At 43.3% G+C, this 25,745-nt stretch overlaps 5 protein-coding genes across 10 annotated transcripts; 3 read left to right on the plus strand and 2 right to left on the minus strand.

Moving 5' to 3' along the window:
* The first annotated feature begins 543 nt into the window (after nucleotides 1–543).
* On the plus strand, nucleotides 544–2,751 carry snrpf (small nuclear ribonucleoprotein polypeptide F). The gene is made up of 4 exons (XM_029495422.1): nucleotides 544–668; nucleotides 1,288–1,413; nucleotides 2,097–2,161; nucleotides 2,569–2,751. Exons 1-4 carry the CDS (start codon nucleotides 666–668, stop codon nucleotides 2,633–2,635), a joined length of 261 nt encoding a protein of 86 aa, XP_029351282.1. The 5' UTR covers nucleotides 544–665; the 3' UTR covers nucleotides 2,636–2,751.
* Nucleotides 2,752–2,986: 235 nt separating this feature from the next.
* Nucleotides 2,987–6,233, plus strand: amdhd1 (amidohydrolase domain containing 1). The gene is made up of 9 exons (XM_029495455.1): nucleotides 2,987–3,191; nucleotides 3,365–3,471; nucleotides 3,777–3,841; nucleotides 3,925–4,202; nucleotides 4,284–4,509; nucleotides 4,839–4,963; nucleotides 5,034–5,127; nucleotides 5,212–5,372; nucleotides 5,789–6,233. Exons 1-9 carry the CDS (start codon nucleotides 3,055–3,057, stop codon nucleotides 5,892–5,894), a joined length of 1,299 nt encoding a protein of 432 aa, XP_029351315.1. The 5' UTR covers nucleotides 2,987–3,054; the 3' UTR covers nucleotides 5,895–6,233.
* A 165-nt stretch (nucleotides 6,234–6,398) lies between these two features.
* Nucleotides 6,399–10,153, minus strand: LOC115037003 (tetraspanin-9). The gene is made up of 9 exons (XM_029495456.1): nucleotides 9,986–10,153; nucleotides 9,134–9,175; nucleotides 8,740–8,819; nucleotides 8,414–8,605; nucleotides 8,157–8,231; nucleotides 7,980–8,081; nucleotides 7,710–7,841; nucleotides 6,950–7,033; nucleotides 6,399–6,869 (listed from the first exon to the last, which is right to left on the minus strand). Exons 3-9 carry the CDS (start codon nucleotides 8,800–8,802, stop codon nucleotides 6,798–6,800), a joined length of 720 nt encoding a protein of 239 aa, XP_029351316.1. The 5' UTR covers nucleotides 8,803–8,819; nucleotides 9,134–9,175; nucleotides 9,986–10,153; the 3' UTR covers nucleotides 6,399–6,797.
* Nucleotides 10,154–11,199: 1,046 nt separating this feature from the next.
* On the minus strand, nucleotides 11,200–24,028 carry LOC115037113 (UPF0577 protein KIAA1324-like). Of its 6 annotated transcripts, none has more exons than XM_029495598.1 (23): nucleotides 22,575–24,028; nucleotides 22,366–22,481; nucleotides 18,684–18,804; nucleotides 18,412–18,601; nucleotides 18,184–18,331; nucleotides 17,835–17,918; nucleotides 17,632–17,737; nucleotides 17,400–17,549; nucleotides 17,231–17,319; nucleotides 16,697–16,877; nucleotides 16,198–16,326; nucleotides 15,928–16,018; nucleotides 15,722–15,824; nucleotides 15,370–15,507; nucleotides 14,928–15,200; nucleotides 14,653–14,826; nucleotides 14,153–14,342; nucleotides 13,974–14,070; nucleotides 13,798–13,899; nucleotides 13,484–13,610; nucleotides 13,237–13,415; nucleotides 12,181–12,343; nucleotides 11,200–11,656 (listed from the first exon to the last, which is right to left on the minus strand). In XM_029495598.1, exons 2-23 carry the CDS (start codon nucleotides 22,378–22,380, stop codon nucleotides 11,585–11,587), a joined length of 2,922 nt encoding a protein of 973 aa, XP_029351458.1. In that variant the 5' UTR covers nucleotides 22,381–22,481; nucleotides 22,575–24,028; the 3' UTR covers nucleotides 11,200–11,584. The 6 variants fall into 6 exon arrangements, with proteins under 6 accessions (XP_029351458.1, XP_029351457.1, XP_029351460.1 ...); XM_029495597.1 differs by having other exon boundaries at nucleotides 22,366–22,484; XM_029495600.1 differs by lacking the exons at nucleotides 22,366–22,481; nucleotides 22,575–24,028 and adding exons at nucleotides 21,329–21,504; nucleotides 21,878–22,009.
* Nucleotides 22,814–25,625, plus strand: klhl42 (kelch-like family, member 42). Its single transcript, XM_029495602.1, has 3 exons — nucleotides 22,814–24,004; nucleotides 24,328–24,521; nucleotides 24,966–25,625. Exons 1-3 carry the CDS (start codon nucleotides 23,241–23,243, stop codon nucleotides 25,418–25,420), a joined length of 1,413 nt encoding a protein of 470 aa, XP_029351462.1. The 5' UTR covers nucleotides 22,814–23,240; the 3' UTR covers nucleotides 25,421–25,625.
* The last annotated feature ends 120 nt before the right edge of the window (nucleotides 25,626–25,745 follow it).

A 25,745-nucleotide genomic window follows, 5' to 3' on the forward strand; every position in this document is an offset into this window, starting at 1 on the left:
TATTTATTTTCATCTTAATATCAGATATATTCACCGGCATCTCAGATGGTCATTATTTTTCTTTTTTCTTTTCTTTTTTTTTTTGTTTAATAGTAAAAGCAGAATCATCTGATATCTGTCTGCTGGTATGTTTTGTTGTTTCTGGCTATTCTAAGTATTTCGAATAATGAATCAGATATTAAATGAAATAATTGTCAGATTTATTGATGATGAAAATAATTATTGGCAGTATAGCCTTTATAAGGATGGTTCTACTTTTATGCATGCTACGATTTGACATTAAGACAATAAGCACAATTCTCAGTCCTTCCTGCAGCTACTTATTTCATAATTGTTGTAATTATTGTTATTATTGTTTAATTTGACTAATTTTAATAATTTACTCGTGTTTTTGTTTTTTCTTTTTTTCCTCACGGTGGGACAAATAAATGATTTTTTTTTTTGCTGTACTTTAAATGACTGTCCGCCATGGCCCCTGCGACCACGAGGGGGCAGTATGGGGAGGTTACAAAAAAGGCGGAAACGTCGTCAGAGGTCAAAGGTTGCACTTCCTGCGCGGGGGTTGCGGCGTGTCCTGGTTTTCGAAGCGCTAACGTTATTGTGAGGAAAAGAGGCCAAAGTCACGTTTATAGCCTACGATACGTATTAAGGCTGAACAACAAAAAATGGTGAGTGTGTTTTTTTGTCGTTTACTTTAAGGTTGCTGAATATTTTGTGAGTTTTTTTTTTGTTTTTGTTTTTTTAAACCGCGCAAAGATAATAGCCTGTCGGCTAGTTTGCGTTAGCCGCGTTAGCTTCTGAATCGGAAGTTCTGAGTGAATGGATGAATGAATGAAACCGTCAACTTCATGCTGGCAAACAAAATCATATGTTTTATTAAGTACCTAAATGAAAACTAACGTTTATTTGCTATCCAGATTTATTTAAGGAGAAGTTACGGAGAGAAAGTTCAACTTAATTCTTATTTAAAGTCCCTTCATTCAATTAGTTGTACTTCTCTGCAAATATTTGAGCTTTGCACTTTAGAGAACTTGATGTTTAACCTTATTTTTGTACTCACATAGATAGATTTGCTTGTTGAGGATCTCTGCAGTGCATTTCAATCCCATTTGAGAATCAGCCCTCCTGCAAAACAGTATAATTCCATATAAACTGGGTTGTGGTCAGAAGTTGCTCTGACAATTAAGCATGGATCCATATAATGCTGTAAAGTGTGATCACAGAAAGTCTGATTTGGTGTAATCTGAAAAGTGTTGATGCTAATTCGATCCATCTCCATCTCCACAGAGTTTACCTCTCAACCCAAAACCTTTCCTGAATGGCCTCACTGGCAAACCAGTGATGGTGAAGCTGAAGTGGGGAATGGAGTATAAAGGCTACCTGGTGTCTGTGGATGGATACATGAATATGCAGGTAAGTGTAGCAGCTGTGAAATAGATGCAGGATCTGAACATGTCACAGTGACCGGCTCTGTCTCAGGCCCCAGTTTTCAATGGGGACGTGTAGCTATGATACTTGTCTTTTTGTGCAAACTTATGGAAAAAAATGGCGTTTTCAGAATCCATGTTAAAAATATAAAGTTTTCAAAAGGTTAGTTGAAAAAAAATCTATAAGAATATAAAATAAATATGATGTTGACTATTAAGTTGGGTAATGAGTGAAGAGTCTGTTACAATAAGATATTATCGGCTTCCCGAAACCTGCATGTGTTAATGAAATTTATATTTTATTTATACAGGCTTAAATGAGGAGTCTTCTAGCTAATTTGTAGTGATTCAACACAGAATTTTGGATTTTGTTGAGCCTGTCTTCTCTCTTTTTGAGATATATGTTTTGTCTGCAACTGTGAATTTCAATTTAATGGCATTTATTGTAACTACAAATGATAAAATCGTTCATGCAAAAGTAAAGCGCCCATAAAGAAAAAGACATATGATGCGCGTGTGAACTGTTTTTTTTTTTCTTTTTTTTTTTCGCATGTCGGAATTTTGCTTTCGCAAACATTTTACATGTCTGTTAAACACATACAGTGCCTTGTATTCCGACATTAACACACACCGGCCCTTTTCCTTGAAATTTACACGTTTTCCTGACAGCTGGCAAACACAGAAGAGTATGTGGATGGAGCATTGGCCGGTCATCTTGGGGAAGTGCTTATCAGGTGTGTTTTATGTCTTAATATCTATCGATATTTATCTCATAACTTTAATGCTGGCGTTCTTTTATTCAGTTATGTTATCTGAGGTTAGAATGACAGTATCTTTAAGATGCCTGGAAAGAATTACACAAGAAACAAGTCTAGATATGTAGCAGCACACTGACATCTGCTGAAACACACGATCAGATTGTAATGTGAGCAGTTTTTGGCAAAAAGGGAAAAAAATACAAAGAAGGTTCTTTTCACGGCCCCAGGCTTGAAGATCCTTAACTACTGTAACCAAGCTGTGTTAATAATTGATGTCTCACTTTTCAAAGAAATCAGCAGAAGAAGAAAAATAGCGGTACGGGATTGTCAGTCTTTTCTCTGGCAGCCAGTTCTGACCCGCAGTGTGTGTTTCATCCCCACAGGTGCAATAATGTTTTGTACATCAGAGGAGTAGAAGAAGAAGAGGAAGACGGAGAGATGAGGGAGTGATGTTGGTGTGTGACTGTACCTCGTAGCTGAGTTAATGCGTGTTTGTGTTTTCACCATGTGAAACAAATGAGCGTTTGGGCCTTTGTTGTCTTTCATTTCTTCTTCTTTTTTTTTTTTTTTTTTTAAACTGTATTTGAGACCAGTTTCATGTTTTGACCTTGTGATAAAGACACAATAAAGTGATTATTGTACCTTTTCTTAAACCTGATCTTTGTGTTTTCTACTGTGTGACATCTGAACTTGTGTGTAATTATTAAACCGACAAACAGAGATGGACTCAGCAGTGTCACGGTGGCAGAAGCCCCTCCCACCTCTGTGCCCTTTAAACTCTGCTCTCCTGAACAAATATTTGCCTGTTGTCAAACTGGTTTAGTTCCACTCACTCAGCAAAGTGTCTCTGCTGCTTTGGATAAATTAAAATGTCCAAACATCACAGACTGCTGGTGGAAAATGCCAGTCAGGTGGTGCTGGTCTGCAGCAACGGAGAGAAATACCTGACCAAAGATGGGATGAAAAATCTCTGTGTCATTGAAAATGGGAGCGTAGTGATAGGGAGGTAAGTGTCGCTGGTGTCCCCCATCAGCGCTTTTATTCAGCAAATTCACTCTTCATTCTAGATTTTTATATTTTTCTTCGTAGACAATTACCTTTTGTCACTGAATATTTTTCTGAATTGTGTAAATACTTGTATCAAAAAAGATTTTTAAAGTGCCTGATTTGTTCATCCAGCGACGGGCTGATTAAAGCTGTGGGGCCTTCTGAGTCCATCAGGTCTCAGCATTCAGGAGCAACGTTTGAAAAAGTGATCGATGCCACCGGAATGTGTGTCCTTCCTGGTGAGTGTCACCTGTGATTTTTGTTTGTGTTGAGTTATCTTTGACTGCTACAGATTTTATATTTACATAAAAAATATTGTAAAATGTATTAATACAGTTCCAAAGTTCTTAGAAACTTTAATTTGAGTGGCTGTAAAACAAAGTAACACAATACATAAAACAATATGGAGTGTTTGTGGTACGTTTAGTATATTTGACTCGTGACATTTCTGTGCACGAGACAGAAGGACTTTTACTTCTACTGGTGTTCGTACAATGTCATGACATTTACATCAGTTATTTGCATCTAAACAATCTACTTTCAGGTTTGGTGGATGCGCACACACATCCAGTCTGGGCTGGGGATAGAGTGCATGAATTTGCAATGAAGGTAAATCACTCGAGTCAAAGATTCTTCCTGAAACTTCCTGCATGTAAACCTTTAATTGAACGGATATTTCTTCTCACCTCCAGCTGGCAGGTGCCACCTACATGGACGTGCACCGGGCTGGTGGAGGGATCCACTTCACAGTGGAGCACACTCGGGCTGCCAAGGCCTCCGACCTCCTGGCCTCCTTCTGCAGCAGGCTGGTCCGGATGCAGCGGGCAGGCACCACCCTGGTGGAGTGCAAGAGCGGCTACGGCCTGGAGCTGCAGACTGAGCTCAAGATGCTGGAGGTGATCGAGGCAGCCAAACGCACCCTGTCCATCAACATCTCCTCCACCTACTGCGGAGCCCACGCAGTGCCCAGGTAACTGAAAGCTCCAGCTTCCCTCATCTCACACCACACTCTGAAATATAACCTTCACCGTCTCTGTGTCCTTCTGTCCAGAGGGAAGACAGTGGCAGAGGCCACAGAGGACATCCTGCAGGTTCAGCTGCCACGGCTGAGAGAGCTGATGTCTGCTGGGATCATCAGCATCGACAACATCGACGTGTTCTGCGAGCAGGGAGTGTTTGACCTGGACTCCACTCGCTCCATCCTGCAGGCTGGCAGAGACATGGGCCTCAACATCAACTTCCATGGAGATGAGCTCCATCCCATGAACTCTGCTCAGGTATCAACCAGTACAAAAAGGAAGGAACCCGGATTTCCGTTTCTGATCTCAGTGAGGAAAAGTTACTCAGCTTATTGTGTTGACAGAATAAAAACAGTCATATTTAGAGCATTAGAGGCTTCGGAGCTGATTTTTCACCATTACTGCTCCAAAGAAGGAGCAGAACTCCTTATCAGATAAAGAGAGAAACAGCTGGTAGTGTAGAAAATTAGCTCATTTGAAATCCAGAAACAAGAGAATAGTTGTCACATTTCTTTCTTAAATCAATATCACTTTTAATGTGTTAAGTGATGCTGTGAACACTGAACCTAAGTGCTTGTGTGTGTCAGTTGGGGGCGGAGCTTGGAGCCTTGGCCATCAGTCACCTGGAGGAAGTCACAGATGAAGGGATTAAAGCCATGGCCAGAGCAAAAACTGCAGCAGTCCTTCTGCCGACTACAGCCTACATCCTCCGGTATTGTAACACACAAATACACACAAACACTTGTGTCGTGAGATGTCTAACCGTCCCTGTTTGTGTTCAGGCTGCCCCAGCCTCGGGCCAGAGACATGCTGGAGGCCGGAGTGATCGTCGCGCTCGGCAGCGACTTCAACCCCAATGCCTACTGCTGCTCCATGGTGAGGACAGGTGGAGAGCTGTGAGCTGAAAACTCACCGCTGATCTCCTTTCTCTGATATAATGCTCTCTGGTTCGCCCCCCAGCCAATAGTCATGCACCTGGCCTGTGTCAACATGAGGATGTCCATGCCCGAGGCTTTGGCGGCAGCTACCATCAACGCAGCCTACGCCCTCGGGCGCTCCCACACGCACGGCTCCCTGGAGGTCGACAAACATGGAGACCTGCTCATCCTCAAAACCGCACGGTAAGGCAGCACAGGAAGGTCTCAGCCAGTCACAGCTGAGATCTTTTTTGAGATCCCAAATTTGAGAACTTTGTTTTCAAGAATAGAATTTGTTAAGTTTTTTTTCTTCAGAAGAAACTTACGAAGAAAGTTGAAAAAAATACTATTATTACTAATATAATAATAATATTACTATTATTAATATTATTTGAGAATATAATTTTTTCTTTTTTATTCTTAAGACAGAAGCTAGGAAAAAAATTACACTTAAAGATTTTTTTTGTAAGGTTCTGTGAATCTGGCCCGAGGAAGTATCATCACTCACTCTACAGCTTCCATATAATATGTCAGGATTAAATCAAGGCTGATATTGTTTAAACAACAATTTAAAATAGTTTAAAAGCTGCATGCCTCTTGGGTTTCAATGATCTCCTCAGTTGGGAGCATCTGATCTACCAGCTGGGGGGACATCAGGAGCTCGTCCGCCACGTCATCATCAAGGGGAATGTCATCTATGACAACGACAGAACCGTGGACTTGTAACACGATCAGGCTGATCCAGAGGAGGGGAGGTGGTTGGATCTCAGGCTCTGGGCTTCTGGATTTACAAAAAAGCCTAAAGGGTAATTAATTTCTCTTGACTAATGCCTGCTTAAATAGTTTTGTTTTCTATCTACAACAAAATCTGTGCCAAGTTGTGTCAGGAAGTGTAACTTTAGATTATTTCCCAGATTTCCAGTATTTATGCTAAACGAATCTAACCCTTGTACATTTGAAGAGTCCTACAGTAAGTCCAACTTATTTCATTATGTTAAAATCAGCTCATAGTTACTGAGATGTCAGTCCTTTGTGTGCTGTTACAGGCTGAGGCCAAAAAAAAAAGTATGTTTCTATCTCTGTGTTAAAAGCTTCCAGGGATCAAATATTCTTTTAGATCAAAGTTACTTGTTGACTGAATGTTTTCTTTTTTTCTGTCATTCCAAACAACCCCACATTCTCCATTTTTCCAGTAAAATGCACCTGAAACAAAAGAGGATCACGTCTGTGTAGAGTGCTCAGCCTTTATTGATCATGTTAGTACAAAACGCTTGTTTCCTCATTAATTCTTTACATTCCATTTTTCCACAGGCATCACTTCAAAACCAAACAATTTTTCTCTTCATGTTTCTTCCCAGTCAGGTTCTCTGCCTGAGACACATTTTCAGTCTGATATTTTACATAAAAACACTCATTAATAGTGTGATTAAAAAAAATGCAAATGTAGGAAAAAGTAGTTAAAAATGCTATTCACAACAGTAACTGATAAAAAAAAAAAAAAAAGATAAAACGCTATAGTGACATACAATATCTGGCTTATTCTGACTATAAACAAAAGGTGAGTAACAGGAAGGACAGATATATTTATGTACCTGATATTAAACAGTTTGAAATGAAAACAGTATCCCATCAAGCTTCGTACTTCTTCCCCGCCCGGTGGATCTGTTGGTAAAGCGTCATGGAGAAGGCCATCCCGAGGAGCTGGAGAACAAAATCCATCATTAGCTCACGTTACGTACCAACTTATTTATAGTTTGGATGTCATGTAACCAGCCGCTCACCTGTATGACCAACACACACATGGCGATGGTTCCCAGAAGGTGCTTGTTGTCATCCAGCCACTGCTCCACCTTCTCGTAACAGCCCTGAAAAAGCACGTCAACAGTAATTAAGGGAGGGGAAAGTAAACCAGATCAGAAATTATACACTCAAAAAGACAAACACTTGTGTTCGTCCTCAACGCTGAGTGTAATGACAAGGCCGGTCTGCGTGTGAATAACGGACAAACTTAAAGTGCAGTTATCTCTTTTAAAGGACCTAAAGTCATTTAAGTCTTTCAAAATAGTCGTTAGATGTCTGGATGAACACAAACTGCTCTCATTCCTCCTGTTCCAAATCTTTCACTCGTGCTTTCAGAGGAAGAAATGTATGATCAATTTCACAAATTTAAAAAAGTAAAATACAGGTTTCAATTGGAATTTTTTTTTTTAAATAAAGAAATCCCCTCTCTTTCTGTACTGTAGCTCAGCAGCCTCATTTCTGACTGGATGTGCTGTAAACTGTTAAATAGCGTCACAAATACCACTTTTAGCACACAAGACTCCAGACAGCACATTTCCTGTGGACTATTTTCACTGGTGGATGAATATTTGGTGCTTAACTGAGTATTTCTGGCAGCAGGATGTTTTATCTGGGATGACTCAAAATAAACTAAATAACTGTGTGGAATAATTTCTTGTGGTTTCTTCTTCTCATGGGATTTTTTGGGGGGCCATGAATAAAATTCAGAATGACACCAAAAGAATAAGGTTCATGACTGACCCGAGTCCAGAAGGCGTTGGAGGCGTTTCGGCCGCAGCCCGGGAAAACCTGCTGGCAGCAGCGGTCGGGAACGACGTGGTCTTGCAGGGCAGTGTACCAGTCATTGTGGTTCATCACCCCACAACACTTCCACTGGTGGAACAGAGAGGGAAACATTTATTTAACGTTACAGTACAGGCTCCAACAGGTAGAGCTCTTAACTGTTATCTGAATCAGCTCCATACCCTCTCAAGCCTAAACAGGACTTTCCTATAATGTGTCGTGACGTACCTCCCCCTGGATGGTGTTCCAGGCGTCCCTCAGGCCTGCATTGTTGTCGGTGTAGTACAGCACCAGCCCTTCTTTCAGGTCCCGTCTGGCGTTTTCGCTCACCTAGACGGACGGAGGTATACTAACTGTCACGCTCACTCCCCCTCAGCACTGCACCATCACTTTGCCAAGTCTTACCTTGTCTGTGTAGACGAAGAACAGGATGAGGAGGATGAGTTCGGCCAGAAGGATGATCAACAGGACGATGAAGAACTGGATTCAATTAAGAAAACATGAGAAGAAACATTCAGGACACCTGACAAATCAAAATCATTTCTGATAAATAGGAGATCCAACGCTAAAAATGTACATGAGGTTTGGTAGTGAGATGATCAGGGCGATTACAGCTTTTAAAGATAGACACCGATGCACCATGGGTGTCGTAGTGCACTCACGCTCAGCAGCAGGCACTTGTTCTCCTTGATGGCGCCCAGGCAGCCCAGGAAGCCCGTCACCATGACAACCGTGCCAAGGGTGATGATGAGGTTGGCGGCGGAGAGCGACGGGAAGGAGGGCGACAGGGTGGCGAAGCTGCCCTGAGAAACCGACAGCCACACACCGACACCCAGGAGGCCGCACCCACCCAGCTGAAACACACACAGGAAACGCAGAAACTTCCTGCTGATCTGAAGATAACTCCATGCTTTAATTTGTGTACCGACGTCACGGCCGAGTCTGGTGACATCTACGAAACTTTTCCCGACTCGGGCGTAATAATTACCCAGAAGAGCAGGTTGAAGAGGAAGAGCATGTATTTCACACAGCAGATGCAGCCGCGAGCCATGATTGAACTGACAGGCACTGAAGAAGAAGAAGAGAGAAAAAAAAAAAACACTGAAATCAACCACGAGAATACAAAATGAAAGCTTAATTTAAGACTTTAACTGAACAACTGGAGGTGATTATGAGTGATGTATTTTTATCATCTGTGGTCAGTCGAACTTCAGCATTATAAAGAAATGTTTGCACATTTTTGGTATTAAACTCTGTCATACATCAGAATAAATTAGTGGAATTTGTGCTTTAAGAGAAAAAGGCTCCAATATTTTTATTTATATCACCAAACGAACCATTTGGATCCCCCAATAAATCACATTAACTGAAGAAAAACTCACCACTTCAACAAACAGGAGAACAGACGAGCTCTAATGGGAAACCTGCAACAGATGAATCGTAATTAAAAAACCTGTAGGACAGAAATAAAAATAATCACACTGAAATCAGTTTGACTCGTACAGCAATATCAGTCATGATTTTAACGGGATTGGTCATTTCTACAAATAATGTGACCTCTGTTGAGCCAAATTTGAATATTCCATTCATACATTTTATGACTTCTATACTTTTTTACAAACTAATTTTAAGTAATTAGTGTAAACATTAAATAAAACAACACGTTCAGCTAATGACTGATTTGGGACTTTAGGAGTCAGTTAATCTATTAATTATTTCCCTGATTAATAATTTGGCTGATAAAAATGACAGCAAACTGTGAAAAACACACTTTGAGGTGGTTCTTAAAATATTCCAGCCAACACACCAACACTTTGTTATGATAAAATAAAAAACAAACAGAATTTGAGGATTTTTAGCTCCTTTTTCAGTTACAGTTGACCATCAGGACGGAATAATTATCTGTAAACAGCAGAGTTAAAATTTAAACTTAAAACAAATAAGAAAATATTTTTCTTTTTTCAGACGGAGTGAGATTTCGTTTTTTCCAAACGATCTCGATCCCGTAGTGACGTCATTACTCCGAACTTCACAGCTTTTTGTTTGTTTGTTTGTTTTAAACAAAAAAGTTTGCAACTAGACAAACAAACAAACACACACAAAAGATGAAGCTCCTTAAAATGTGTTGGTTTCCAGACAGCGGAGCTCTCCGGAGGGTTTTATCCGGTTCCCCTGCGGCTCGGGCCGGACTGACGCCGTTTTCGGCTCCGGGCCGTCGGAGGAAGTTTTCTTACCGAACTGAAGCTCATTTTTCCCGCAACACGCTCCAGCTCGACCCGCAGAAATGTGCGCCGTTTTATCTGCTCTGTGGAATCATAAAGCCGCCGACTGTAAGCTGAAAACTGGACCCCGAAGTTCGGTCGATGGCTGCTGAGGAGGAGGAGGAGGAGGAAGGTGGGGAGGGGCGGGGCTTAGAGGGAGGGGGCGTGGCCCCAACAACGACTGCAACTGGACCCAAAACCAGCAAACAGAAAACCATAAAAAAAGGAAACCAACAAACAGAAAACCATAAAAAAAAAGGAAACCAACAAACAGAAAACCAGCAAACAAAAAACAAACAGAAAACCATAAAAAAGAAAACCAACAAACAGGAAACCAGCAAACAAAAAACAAACAGAAAACCATAAAAAAGAAAACCAACAAACAGAAAACCAGCAAACAAAAAACAAACAGAAAACCATAAAAAAGAAAACCAACAAACAGAAAACCAGCAAACAAAAAAAAAAACAGAAAACCATAAAAAAAGGAAACCAACAAACAGAAAACCAGCAAACAGAAAACCATAAAAAAAAAAGGAAACCAACAAACAGGAAACCGTTAAAAAAAGGAAACCAACAAACAGAAAACCATAAAAAAAGGAAACCAACAAACAGAAAACCAGCAAACAGAAAACCAACAAACAGGAAACCAACATACAGAAAACCAGCAAACAGGAAACCAACAAACAGAAAACCAGCAAACAGAAAACAGAAAACAGAAAACAAACAAAAAACAAACCGAAAACAAAAGAAAACCAGCAAACAGAAAACCAAGACCTGGGTCCACATTCTGACCCCCCTGCTGCACAAAGTCCAACAAAGTCTAAATCACTGCAGCAGACTCACTTTGTCCGCCTTGAATTAATTTAAAGAGATGTGTCAAATCAAATTGATTCAAAAGGTGCCGAGTCTTTACAAAGTTACATGAAGGCACTTCACACATGACACAGGTCCAGACAGAAGTGTTTGTGGAGCTGTCAGAGAGACCCAACAGATAGATCAGTAAATATTTTAAAGGGGTCCATTTTGTCACTGACATATTACACCCATATGCTCCAAAACATTTTAAAAAACTTGGTGAATGTTCTTTTCCCTCATGTTTTGGTCTCCACCACCTCAAACAGCTTTAATGAGTCGTTACTTAAAGTCTTATCTTAATCTGTGAACATCTGAAGACACACAAAAGCAACCAAAGCCAAATAGGTCTTTAATAAAGGTTCTTCATTTTCACATTGATATAAATACGCAACTCGGAACAGAAAATACCAAATAAAAATACAAAATATACAAAAAACATTAAAAGCGTGGTTTTATCTTTCAGTTGCTGCCCTTCGGCAGCATCCATGGCGTTAAAGCAGGAGTGTGTTCCCTGGTTATTCTGCAGTCGAGGGGTAAAAGACAAGTGCCGCCATTCTCCAGCGGAAGCTGGGATCTGCGTTGAAGCCGCCATTGAATAATGGCGGAGATTAGAGGGAGGAAGGGGGGGGGGGGGGGGCAAAGAACACTTAAGGAGGTGGGCAGTGACACCTTCACTGACGGTTCATCCGTTTTATTTTTCTCTGCCTCTGGTTGTGTTTATCCCAGAACCCATCGATCAGACTGGGACGAGTTCAGCTGCACCGACTCGCTGCTCTCTCCGTCCTCGTACTGAAATACACAAAGATTTAAAATGCTAGTTTGAAAATCAAGGAGTCCAAAATGTGATATTTAGGACCGCTGTCCTGAAACGTTACATTTTATTTTGAGACATTACAACTTGTCTTCTTGGAGATAATGTTTTTCATGTCTGAACTATGAAATAAGACAAGTTTAATCTGTCTACCAAAACATTAAATAATTATTGTTGCATTAAAAAGAGACAAAAAAATTAAGATTAAAAGTCATATTAATGTAAATATTATGGTAAAACCTTAGATAAACTATTTTACAACACCTCAAATGTAATAAAATCTGGTAACTGTTGGGATGAAGTATTTCAAATTGTTTCATAATATCTTGTTCCAGAAATAAACAGTATTTATACAAACCAGCTTCAGCTGTTTCATAATTTGTGTTGAGTTTATTTTAATAAATATGAATACACATAAAACATTGATGGGACACATTCAATAAGATTTGATCCATAAATGCCTTTTCTGGCTGTTGCTGATTTCATGAAAGCTGATACTCACCTTGCTGGCGATGGCCCGGAGTTTCCCCAGCAGCGTGGGTTTCTGGGTGTAGACCACGTCGTCATCGGGCTCCTCCCCCTCCGCCAGCGCACAGCTGTCGGCAGCTGGCAGCTCACACTCCTTGTTGGTGGACATCACCAGACGGTGGTACTTGTACTCCAGCCTGACCGCAGAACACAGAGACCGTCATTTCATTTGGCTCAGACAGCATCCTGCATGAGTGTGTGGAGATAACGATATAATGTGGCGTGTGCTAACTCGGCCGTGTGGGGAAAACTGGATTCCAGCTGCAGTTCGTGTCTGATTATTGACTCATACATCCTGCAGCAGCTTATTTTCATTAGTGTCCCTCAGATCAGATCAGAGCGACACTTGTAAACTGTCATATTTAGAAAATATTATTATTAATATTTTTTCTTGACTGATTCATCAATCATCAATATTTTCTCATGAATTTTGGACATTTCTCATCATATTAAGTTACTCTGAAACTATCCATCCTTTTTTTCCCAAATACATTATAGTTTTTATGAAAAAATCATCTAACTTTATCCTCATAGGACAAAATTATTTTTGTTTCTCTCATGTATTTTGTCTTTATTCTTCCTGATTAAAATGTTTCCCTTCATAGTTTAGCCCGAAAATCAAAGTAATTCTCTTAAATCTTCTTTTCTGTGAGTATCATTTCGACAAATATAAATCTGAGGGATGATGAATAAACTGATAACGTTTTGTTTTCTGCTATTAATTTATGAAACAGCAGGATTCTTTTCAGCCTCTAAAAGCCCTTAAAATGAACTCACTGAAGAAGAAAAAATAGCTAAGAACTGATTTTAAGTAGCGCAGCAGCAAAAAAAAATTAAGAATGACGTGAAAACAAAGCCTTCAAAATCAGGAAAACAAATACGGAGGAGTCGTCATCTTTCTCAGCTGTAACTAAACCGTGTTGGTTGTGTCAAACAGCAGCTGCCATCGGAGCCTAAATGACAGCCGAAGAAGATCTTAATGAGCACGTTGACCTGATGGTCGAGTCTTAAATTGGTTGGTGCTTCTCACCTCTTGTTTTTCTTCCAGAAATAGCAGGTGAGGGAGATGAGCAGCACGGCCACGAAGGCCCCGCCCCCCACGCCGACCTTCAGCCACAGAGCGATGGCCTCGCAGGGGGAGGAGCTTCTGGGAGGCAGCGCTACACCTTTGGTGCAAAACTTTGGCTCGTTCCACATGTACAGAGTTTCCTGGAGAGAGAGAGAGAAGAGGGTGAAATAAATCAGACACTGTATATTTTACATGTGCTATTTGTCACCTGGATGCCTCCCATGCAGGCGCCTTCAATCTGGTGGTAGTCGTCCTCAGTGCAGCGTGGACAGGCGCTGGCGCTCTCCCACAGGAAGTGAAACGTACATCCATTGCATGTTCCTGCAGGACAGAAGCTGAACAAACACTCACAGATCAATTCACAGAGCTTCCTTTTACTCATTTCACACGATCCAATTTTTTATGTGCTACTGTAAGAAATAGCATCTTAATAATTCAAACTATGAATGAATCTCACAAAACACACTGTGGATAGAGTGTGAAACACATACACATGCAGAGCTACAGTATATTATCAGTGACCTGGGAGCAGACAGTTCTCCTCGTTCAGACTTTTCCGGGTTACAGCGAACTGTGATGACCGAACTCCGTCCCTGATCGCACGAAGCCGTCGCCTGGTTTGACCTGAAAGAGACACACTGTTAGGTCATAACACAACAAAAACACACACACCTCTGTCTCAGTGTATCAGACCGTACCTGTAGAAGAAGTTGATGTCTGGGACGTCCCCGGAGTTTTCCGGGAAAAGGTCTGGTTGAGCGTTCATGCCATTCAGGACAGTGTCCACTGTTGCTCCTGGAAAAAGATAAGCAGGACAGGTCGACATCACCGGCTGCTGATCCCAGAGCAGCACGCTACCAGTCAACAAGCATCATACCGATAAAAGTGTCTGCCAGGCTGGTGGACTGGAAGGAAATGGCCATCCTGAAGCCCCGCCCATCCATCGGTATGATGGTCGACTGACAGATTAAGCTGCTCACTGAGTTGACAAACTGGGCAGAGTCGCTCTGGTCGTCTTTGCTGGAAACGGCGGTGACGTTATCTGTGCAGACGGCAGCTTTGCTCCCCTGCAGCATGCAAACACATGCGCCATCTATCAGTTGCCACGGTTACTTATAGTCTTTTATCACATCTTGGTGATTACATTTGATTTCTTTTCTGTGCGTCTCCAGTTTTAGCATTTACTGAATATTTTCATTTGTTGCTGACTAGTATGTGATTATGTCAACGAACAGGACGAAATATTTGTTCAGACAGAATTTGGAAAGAGACGCAACACAATGTTGATACAAACTTAAATCCAGGTATAATCATAGTAAATAAAAATGTCTTGACCACCATTAAATTTAGATAGAATATTGTGTGTGTGTGTGTTACCTCAAGGCCACACAGGCTGATGTTGAACAGGTGAAGGTACTTGGTGCCTTTGGAGGTGAAACTCGGCCCGACGATCATCGAGGCCACGCCGCACAGAGGGCTGAGGTCGAAGGTCATGGTACGGTTGTTCTCTGTGTGGGAGAAGGAGCAGTTGCTGTAGCAGCGAGAGTGTTCCTGGAAAGAGGAAAAAGCCGGACTCACTATTTAAATTTGATCTATCCTTTGATCAAAGAGTTCCAGGTTTAAATGAAGAACAGATTTATTCTTTATTCTACCTTGTTGTTAATACTCCCAGGCCCACATGCAACACACGCGTCCTGTCCGTAGGTGTGGCGTCCTGCCAGGTACGTGTTGGGCGGGCACTCCTGGCATCGGTTGGTGGCTCTGTCGATGTAAAAACCAGCGGGGCAGGGAACGCAGGAGGAGCCGACCTGCAGGGAGTTCTGAGGGATGAGCGCGCAGGCCCGACATGCTGACGCCACCCCATCCAGGACGTTTGTCACAGTGATGGAGTACAACTTCACCATGTCGCTGACGTAACGATGCACCTACGAGCAAACACAGGAACCCGTGCTGAGGCTGACGTGCCATCGTTGAATTTATATCTGCACATTCCAACCAAGCTGCATACAATCGTTTATTTTCATATGCTTCAAACAACAAGATGAACGAGAATGACTTGATTATTCAAATCTGCAGGAGGATTTAATCACTCACGTCTAGAACACGGTTGGTCCTCTGGAAGGCCCATGTGAATGTGACGGGGGCGTCCCTGGTCATGCTGTGGGAGTACGACTGTTTCTCCTTGTTGCCTTCCCAGGACTCCAGCGCTGTGGTGCTCTTCCTGTTCACATCCTGCAAGGGGCGTCACAGTTATTTGGGAAAACCTAATCTGGGTGACAGAATAACACCTTGAACTGAACCTCAGTCAGACATCAGCACTGTTCTGGCCTGCTGGTGAAAATAATTATCTAATAGCTACACGCTGCTCCAAACCAAAAGTGTCACCCCACAATGATGTCACCTGCGTGTTGTTTTGAACACTCCAGTTTGTAATTTAGGCACACACCATCATGAAGTAGAGCTCACAGTCGGCAGAGCAGATGGTCTCGAACACAAAGGTTATCCGGCCAAACTCGCTACCAGTCATCCCTGAAAGCGAGGCTGGGACCCTGCCATAAAAAATAAAAACAGAACAAAACACAAACACAAACAATAGATGAGTACACACACAGAGCGTGTTATCGGAGTGTGTTTTAGCAGCGGAGTGCGTACTTGAAGCCGGGCACATGCAGGCTGAGGATCAGGTAGTCGTTGTCTGAGCTGCCTGCTCCGCTCCGGATGTGGTCGCCTGCTACCTCCCACCCTGAGGACACAAAATAACACAACACACCACAGATGTTGATGTCATGTAAATTTAATGACCCTTTTTATTCAACAGTTGGATCGTGTTAATTATTAAAAGTGCAGCTGTTGAATGTTGTAGCTCTTTTTTTGTTTGTTTGTTTTACACATTGAAGCTCACACTCATTCTGAGTTCCTCACCGTTCATGTCGTCACATTTGGAGTTGCCCACGTTGAAACAGGAAGTCTTCATGTTGGAGGGCAGCACGTTCCACCATTTATACTCGTAACCTAACACGGGCTCCGTGCCTGCAGGACACTTGACACACTCTACAACACACAGACACACACAAAAAAAGGCTTACAATATACAATTTTCCTCCCTCCTAGAACATTTCCGTCTTTTCAAGACGGGATTAGTCAACTTTTGGGACAAACATTTAGATTGGAGGAGAGGAGATCGCAGCAGGAAGCCATAAGTGACTCGATTTAAATGTCAAATCACAGAAAAGGTGCCACTATTTTTTACGACATGACTTCATTTCTGCATTTTATTTTCACAAAAAAAACTTCAATAAAACTACGATAACGCAATTTTTGTTCGGTCTTATATGTAAAAAGACTCTCCCTTATGCCTCTGTGAGCTGTAGGTATGAGATGATTTGGACATTTCACTGGCTCCAGGTGTGAGCAGGTTTACCATTAGTGCCGTCAGAGTGAGTTCCAGATGGGCAGGGCAAACAGGTGGAGTCGTTGCTGGTGTAGTAGCCGGGGTTGCAGGGGGGGCAGGGCTCTCTCTGCCCCACTGCAGGCAGCTCCACTGACCCCGTGATGTTCTCCACGCAAATCTTTGGCTCCACCCAGCGATACAACACCTGCGTCTGTAACCGACAAAGCCACAGAGGATTACAGATCGAAATAAGAAAGTATAAATTCTAATCAGCGATAGAGGGACGTGTTTCCTTTCTGCTCTTCCACCATCGTCACTCTTACTCAGCTCTTCCATCAGAACAAGCAGAGGTCGTAGACAAAGAACAGGGTTGTTGATTTTGGATCAGGTGACATGCAAAGCGCTCACTAAGTGATTCATCTCTCTCCTTCTCTTCGCACTTGCAGTGGATGAGACACTGATCATCCCTAACTGGTCTATAATGAGCATCAATACTTCTGCTTCCTCTAAACCCCCCCTTTGTGTTTGTGTGTCTGAGACGTGAACCGTGTGGACGCCGCTGACCTTCCCCTCGCTGTCGCAGGCTGTGTGGATCTGGAAGTAGTCCTTCTCCGAGCAGGGCAGCCTCACTCTGCATTCTGCCCATCCCTCATCTGAGAGAGGAGTCTGTGTGAGTGCAAATGAGCGAGACAACGGCCCTGAAGACGTGCGGCTGTCATTCAGATGTACGTACATGAGTATTGGTGTTCTGGGCACGGCGTGCAGGAGGACGACCCCTTCACAGAGTAAGTGTTGCTGGGACACGGCTGGCAGGATGAAGAGCCGGCGCTCGAACTGAACCAGCCGGGTCGGCAGGGAAAACACTCCGAAGTGTAAGCTACCCCTGAACACACCAAGGGGAGAGGTATTTTTCCAAATATCAAACATTTATAGTTCAGCTCTCGAAGGTCTTCATCGAGCTCTACCTTCTATCTGGATGTTCTTGATCAGCACAGGTTTGACCTTCTTCCCTCCCACCAGGATGCCCGTGGTTCTCCAGTTTAAGATGTTCATGCCAGATTTGAGACTCACCTGAAGCAAAAATGCGCGCGCACACACACACACACATAATGCTGTTAATGAAAACACACACACACACGTGTGCACAGGGCAGAAATCACATCCTCACCGTGTGTGTGTCCCAATCTCCACTGCTGGTGATCCACTTCTGGTCATCACTCTGGTCCATCTCCTGACACTGCTCATTCCGGACCTGAACATTGTTATCATCCAAAAAAAAAATATTTTCCAAGTAGAAGATACAAACATCTGCTGATTCATTTCATATGAAATCACTTTACATGAATTTTTGAAGGAGTGTGCTTTGACTAAACTACATTTAGAGGATCTTTTAAGGAAATGTGTTGTGTGAAAAGGCTCAAAATATTATTTTAAAATTTTCATAACTAATGTACACACAACAGAAAAAAAAAATAAAAAATAAATAAATTATACATAAATGGGGAAACAGTTCTTACATAGAACTCAAAGAAGATGTTGTTGTCGGGGTACTGGTAGGTGAAAGATACAGAGCCTTGTTTCTCCAGGTGGACAGCGTAAACCAGAGACACCGTGCACTCGTCCCGGTTCGACTCCAGGTACACGCCCTGTGGCGTCCACGACGAGCTGCGACAACAGCAGCAAAAACACACGGTGAGAAAAACAGCAACAACAAGACGGCAGTTTCTGTGCAGCATCTGTGTCACCTGTTACAGGCCTGAACTTCCTCTCCATTGGGCCCGGGGTCCAAGAAGCTGGCCAGGCTGGTGAAGCCTGCTGGGATGGTGTCCCATTGGTCAAAACGGAGGCCGCTGCCCAGAGAATAGGAGCCGGCTGCACACGGGGTGCACTTCTGTGTGGACATTTCTAGAAATTGCCCAGCTGGACAGGAGAAAGCTGCGACACAGGGAGGAAGAGAGTGTGGTATTTACATGTGAATACACAGAAACACACACGCACACACACTGGCAGTACTCACAGCAGTCTGCTCCTCTGGTTGGAGGTGGAAGGTCTGAGCAGGAGCCTGGATTCAGAGGGATGGCGACTCTCCATCGTGAGCCTGTGCTGTCGCACTCCGTGTACTGGTAGTGGTAATCTGCCTGCAAACGCACACAAACACACACAAAAATACAAAAATCAAAACGGCATCATTGTCGTACCTCAACAACTATTGGATGGACTGACGTTAAGCGTGGCTATCTCCGGTTTGCCAGCAAATGCAGTTCCTCTTGTCACTTAATGTCATGAGACAACTGTTTTGATTCCATGTAAAAGGCATATTAGAGATGGAGAGGTAAAAGTGAGGCCTGACCTCAGTAACCGTGGAAACCAACCGTCTGCCCGAGCACTAATGGACCATTAAGAGCAGCAGATCGCCACTGCAGTGGCTTCTTTCCAAGGACTGATGGTTGTGACATGACGCTCATCATCTGAACTGACTGATAATTGATTCAGAGCAGCGAGTTCTTTCAACCTACATCGGAACGACAACTACATGAGATGACAGTAAAGAGCGTGCCCAAGGCCTAACAACAGTGAATTACACCTAATTAAACTAATAGATTACAGGTGGCCCCAATCTGTTTTATCCCCAATTGCCAAATTTCTCATTCATTTTAAAAATTAAAATCTCTGGGCTTTTTTTTTTTTCTTTTTCCTGGTATTTCTCTCATTTTGCTTAGCTAAGCTAACAGAGCACCATACTGGAAAGACGGCTGAGGAAAATTATTTCAGGAAACATCAACAGTAACACCTTCACGACCTGGATGAATCCTCACAGATACATCACAGTTTCCCACTGTGGCGCAGACTCTTTCCTTTCTGGATTTAGGAGATTTCAGCCACTCTCTTCAGATCTTCAGATCCCTTCACCTTCGCTGATATTTTAGGTCCGTCTTGCAGCCAAAGCTTGTTTCAGATCCACCCACAGACTCTGAATGATGTTCAGGTCAGGACACTGTGAGTCTGTTTCTTCAAGGAGGATGACGAGTTTTGTTTTGGATCTTTTATACTTTCTTGGTTGTCTATCTGCAGGATTTTCTGATACTGAGTGGAACCAGTTCATCGCTCTTTCTGTGCCACTGACTAAAAACCTTCACTAACTTAAATACTAAATAGTGAAAAGCTTTCTCCATGCTTAGATATTTATTTCTTATGCAGGGATGACCAAACATTAGCATAAAGCTTCTTTTGTTACACTTACATTTCGGTCTGGTTGTAGTTAAATATCTTTTCAGTGAATAAAATCTGTGAATTTTCTGAACGTTATCAGAGCTTTTGCCTGAAACATAAGCCAAAATCGATTGATCTCCATCTTCCCTAATGTCAGCACAAATACTTCAATCTCCCGTCTCAAAGGTTGGATTGTGACGGCGCTGATTTTCATCCTGCCACCCCCCCAACTCCCTCCATCATGCTTTTCACCAGTCTCCATGACAACCAGCATGAGTCACCCAGGAGACCAGTGAAATGGATAAGCCTGTGTCCTTTTTATCAGCCTCACCTTTCCCTCCACTGTCAGCACATTAGTGCAGGCGGCACCAGACCTTTAGTTTGTCCACAAACACAGACACAGAGAGCAAGTAGCCATGGCACTATCTGTATGTTTGTTCATATCTCTGTGTTTGGTGGGGGGGGGGCAAGAATTGCCATGCTTGTTGCTGTGGAGAGGTAATTAGTCATTTAATAGAGCTCAGGCTTATCCCTGCAGCAAATACACACTTCCTACATCTGCAGAACTCCTGTTTAGTTAGCTGCTACTTAGATATGGGTGCTCTGCTGCAGCCAGCTGCCTGTGCGCTCTGCTGATTTGTCTGCCCAGCTGAACAGCAGGTTCGGAGGAGGAGATGGAGATCTGCCAGAGCGAGGCTTTGGACTCCAAGGGTGTTGTAAAAGAAGTCCAAAAAAAAAAGCAAGCTCCACTTCCAGGTTTGGGTTAGGGTTAGGGACACTTTAAATATATGTATTATGAGAAAGTTGAATCAAAATGTGCTGAAATCTAGATCCTGAGATAAAGCGCTTTAAGTAAATTACATCCACAGACTACGTCACAGTACTCTGGTTTTACACGACAGCCTCTATGGAGGGTTTACAAGTTGTGATGAATGACTCTGAAACTGGTAAATAAAAAATTCACAAATGTTTTTAGATCAATTATAAACCAATAACGAGCTTGGGAGTTGCCCAGTTGCCATGGCCTGTTGAAGGACTTTGAAGCGACCAAAATCAATTTATATAGAGTTATTTAACATTTACATCTACAGGCTTTATGGATTGAAACCTTTATTAAGAATTTATCAGCATTTACAGGTTGCTGCCAAACTTTGATGGCCCGATAACTTATTGCAAAATGAAAAATCCATTGTCCTAATGATTTTATGACTGCAAACATAAACCCTTGGAGGCATTTTCCTGTCTCTAATTTAAAGAATAGCAGGATTTTCAGCAACCTATCAACAGAGAAACTGTTATTAATGGATTCTAAATGACCTGCGTCAATTACAGCTTATAAAGTATACTAATAATTTTTAATAAACATTTTTCAGGCCTAACTGGAGGAAATAATTAAGAATTGAGCTAATTAAGGGCCTGATCTAAAATATGTGTGTACATTAAAACACACACCTCTGAAGAATGTGATGCTCCACATGATTATTGCTGTAAGAGGTGAGACAGCAGCCACAGTGCTTTTCTTGGAGGACAGCCCTCCTCCTCCTCCTCCTCAGCAGGTAATCCCTGCCGGGCTGGCCGGCCACAGGCTGCCCATCAGAGGGGATGGAGGCCAGCAAACGGCGTCATCTCTTTATGGAGTGTGTTTATAGTCAACATGAAGCGCAATTTAAGCCGATCAGCAGCGAAGAGGACACAGCTGAATGTGTAGCAGCTGAAGAAAGGCTTGGATCATTGTTGCTTTAATTGTGCACCAGGAAAAACATTTTGGCTGTTTATTCCTGCATGCATGGCCATTTTCTTTACTTGGTCACCGCATTGAATAGATAAACAATAAATTAATTAATTAATTAATACCCAAATGGCAGGGATGATTTAAATACGATTAAAAACGTTGCTCTTCCTATTTTAAAACGACATTACAGCCAAAACAACCCAAAACACACGCTGCTGTTTTGTCTAAGCGCATCAGGGAATAATCAGTGGTCATAATAGCTCACTCACCTCCTCACACGGCCGCAGGTCTCCGGCGGCGGACGCGGATGATGTGAGGGCGGTGATGGTGAATAAAAGGCAGCGGGGGAACCAGGAGGCCCGCACCTGCTCCCGCATCCTCAGCTCGGATCACTAACAGCCGGCTGCCCGCTGCCTGGAGCCGCAAACATGAAACAGGCCGAGCGGGGCGTCTCCCACCCTCCCTCCCCCATCTCCTCCCCCCACCGCTGTTATCATTATAACACTTCCTGTGCCCGATTTCAGCTCACAAATCTCCTCTAATTCCAACAGCGACATAAAAAGGACACAGTGAAATGCTCAGTTTTCCCAATCACAGCAGAAAATATTATATATAAAACATATAAATATTAATAGGAGTGTAGAGTAAAATTCTAGATTACAGGCTGATAATGCTATTATCCTGTAATGTTGATAATACTGTTTTCATATTTACCTGTTACCTCCTGAATCCATATTTTTTGTTTTCGTTCATTTACCTGAGGCGTAGTCATTCTAGCTCCTGATTGGCTGGTTTGAGTGTCATGTGACCTTAGAAACAGGAAGTGTGGAGCAAAGCGAGAAAAGTTCTTCCTTCTCCATCCAGCTGTTTATTCTGCTGAGTGATCCAAACCATCAGATATCGATCAATCAACACTCCATAATCAATAGTTGAATGCTCTTATTTTGGAGACATGACTCCACTTACTGTGTCGGCTTCTGTCGTCTTCATTAAAAAGTGACGTCACGGCGTGTTGAACCTTTGTCACAGCATTTAAATCAGATTTTTTTTTAAAGGGTTAAAAAAAATCAGTTGCTTCCATTAAAATTTCGTTTTATTTTTACGAGCTTCCTCCACGTGCCGGAAGAGGGCAGCGGTAGCGTGCGCAGAATCAAAAGATACGCCAAAGAAGAAGAATAAACCCCGGATATGACGTAGGCACAGAATCAAAACAGTCAACATTTGACAGCTGGTCCGCGTCGTCCCGTTAAATGTTTATAAAATACAGTTGGAAATGTTACCGATGCTTTTAGAAATAAAGGGAATTATCTAGGACAACTTCTTTAGAGACCGGAGAGACTTTTATCGGACTGTCGTGGGATGCTAACCCGAGGAAAGGGTTCTTTTGGTCAGTTTTATCCAGTAGCTGCTGCGGGTCTTCGCCGGCTAGCTGGTTAGCTTCCCTGGCTAACGAAAGTTGCTCCAAGGCGATCTATGGGTTGAACATGACCATATATAGCCCGGCCACAGAGCTCCCTCGCCGGTGAAATGTAAACAGTGACTCGCTGGGGAGGCTGAGAAAAAGGGCAAGCTAAAATAACACTTTAAAGCTTTTAAAAAAAAAAAAAAAAGACAGCGTTCGCTAGCTTCGCCATGTCATCTGACCAGATTATTGCCATCGTCATGGATGACAAAATCTACGAGGTGAATAAAAAGAAGCTGATAGAGAAGAGCGACTATTTCCGCGCACTGTACAGCTCCGGGATGAGGGAGTCCACGGAGGACTCTGTGCAGCTGCAGGGGCTCAGTGTCCCCGGGCTGGAGCTGGTCCTGGAGTTCATCAACACCTCCAAAGTTCAGGTGGTCAACGAGACTCTGGAGGATCTGATCGAGACCGCCTCCTTCCTACAAGTCACCTCCATCCTCAAGCTCCTGAGCTCGGAGATCCGGCTGGACAACTGCGTGGAGCTGTACAGCCTGTCCGAGGTCTATGGAACTCACGATCTGCGCAATGCCTGCCTCAAATACATGACCTGCTACTATCACCCCATGTTGAGGAGGCCCGAGTTCAGCAGCCTCCCCTCTGCTGTCAGAGACCAGGTCAGGGAGATGCGCATGAAAGGCACTGCCACCCTGGTCGCCATCGGAGACTTCACCTGTCTGTCCCTGGACGTGCCTGACCAGGACGAGCCCTGGTCCATGCTGAGGTACGGGGAGGTGGAGCAGCGCTGGAAACCTCTGGCGAACAACCTGCCTCCAGACATGATCAACGTCAGAGGATACGGCTCGGCTGTTCTCGACAACTACCTGTTCATAGTTGGTGGTTACAGGATGACCAGTCAGGAGATCTCCGCCGTGCACTGCTACAACCCCTGCAGGAACGAGTGGAACCAGGTGGCTCCACTCAACCAGAAAAGGTGGGTCCAGCTCTGCAGCACTGTGCAAGAACTTTTCAAGCGGACTCTCCAACCACAGAAACATCAGGGAAGGCTGGATGGGATTACATGAAGAGACAGGACAACAAGAAGTCAGATGCACAAAGGAGTTGTGGCAGTTTGTTTGGGAAAGTTTCCCTCCTAGTAAAGAATTACTGATTTTATCAATTAGCTCCATGCTAAATGAAAAATGAACCTATTTCAGCATCCACAGTGTTGGTGACTAAAACCTTTGCACATTACTGAAACTAGTTCATCTCACCCTTCCCACAATGTCTGTTTCTGTCATGTGTCGTCTTCTTTAGGTCCAACTTTAAGCTGCTGGCCGTACAAGGGAAGCTGTACGCTGTAGGAGGGCAGTGTCTGGGCACAGTGGAGTGTTACAGCCCGGAGCAGGACTGGTGGACCTGCGTGTCCTCCATGCCCGACCCTCTGGCTGAGTTTTCTGCCTGTGAATGCCAGGGAATGATCTACGTCATGGGTGGATACACTGCAAGAGGTTGGCACCAGTTAGTTGTTACTCAAAGACTGAAAAATAAATCAGATGGTTTCTTCCCATCTATGATTTTGTACGGCGGCTTCAGCACAGTCATTGTTTGTGTTAGTCAGAGCCATTCTGTTCAGGTTAAAAGTGTCATATACACAGTATTCATTTTTACAAGACATAAGATCATAATTAGAAAATTAATCTGCAATGTTTTTGATAGTGTATTAATTGCTTAGGTCATTTTTCATTCACAAATGAAAAACATTGGCTGGTTTCAGCTCTTCAAATGTGATGACTTCAGGATTTTGTATTTTATATTTGACAGTTTTAGATTTTAGATTTTATTATCTTCTCGGTTGTGTCTGGACTTTTTCAGACATTTCATTTACAAAGTGATTCATTGTGTAATCACGAAGATCGTCCTTTAACTGTTGCTTCTTTTTCTGCACCGAATAGATAGGAACACAAATGTCCTCTGCTACTGCCCCACCTCTGACACCTGGAAGGTGTTTCGGTCCTGTTCAGCGCACATTCGCAAGCAGCAGATGCTTTCAGTAGAGGACACGATCTACCTGGTGGGCGGCTACACCCACGAGCTGGAGGCGGGCCGGAGGCAGAGACGCCCCAGCCAGACCGAGGACGTCCTGACTGTACAGTCCTACAATGTCACCACGGGGGAGTGGATCCAGCTGAAGGAGAACACGTCCAAGTCGGGCCTGAACCTGACGTGCACGCTGCACAATGACGGCATCTACATCATGAGCCGGGACGTCAGCCTGCCCACGAGCCTTGAGCACCGCGTCTTTCTAAAATACAACATCTTTTCAGACGCCTGGGAGGCCTTCAGGCGCTTCCCGGCTCTCGGGCAGAACATGCTGCTGTGTTCGCTTTACCTCCCCAACATGCTCTGACTTACAGGGCTGATGGGAAACTCTTCAGTGGAAACTAACTGACAGAGCAGCCTGAGCTGTATTAATATTGGCCAGTGTGTGGCTTGCTTGTTGTTGCACAGAATATGGCCCTGTGGCATCAGTGGGAACAGCGGGTGGTTGCCAGGTTGAAAACCTTGTGACCTCTGTGCCTCGAAAAGGAAAAAAAAAAAAAAAAAAAAGCAAAGCACTACATTGTACATACTGCTGTGGATGCAAAAACAAGCTACAATGACAAGTATGAGAGCGATGAAGCGCTATGGCCCGTAGGTCAACAGCATCATAATACCAAGCCTCAGTTTGTGCC

This window comes from Echeneis naucrates, chromosome 23, assembly GCF_900963305.1.
Source record: "Echeneis naucrates chromosome 23, fEcheNa1.1, whole genome shotgun sequence".
Taxonomy (NCBI): domain Eukaryota; kingdom Metazoa; phylum Chordata; class Actinopteri; order Carangiformes; family Echeneidae; genus Echeneis; species Echeneis naucrates.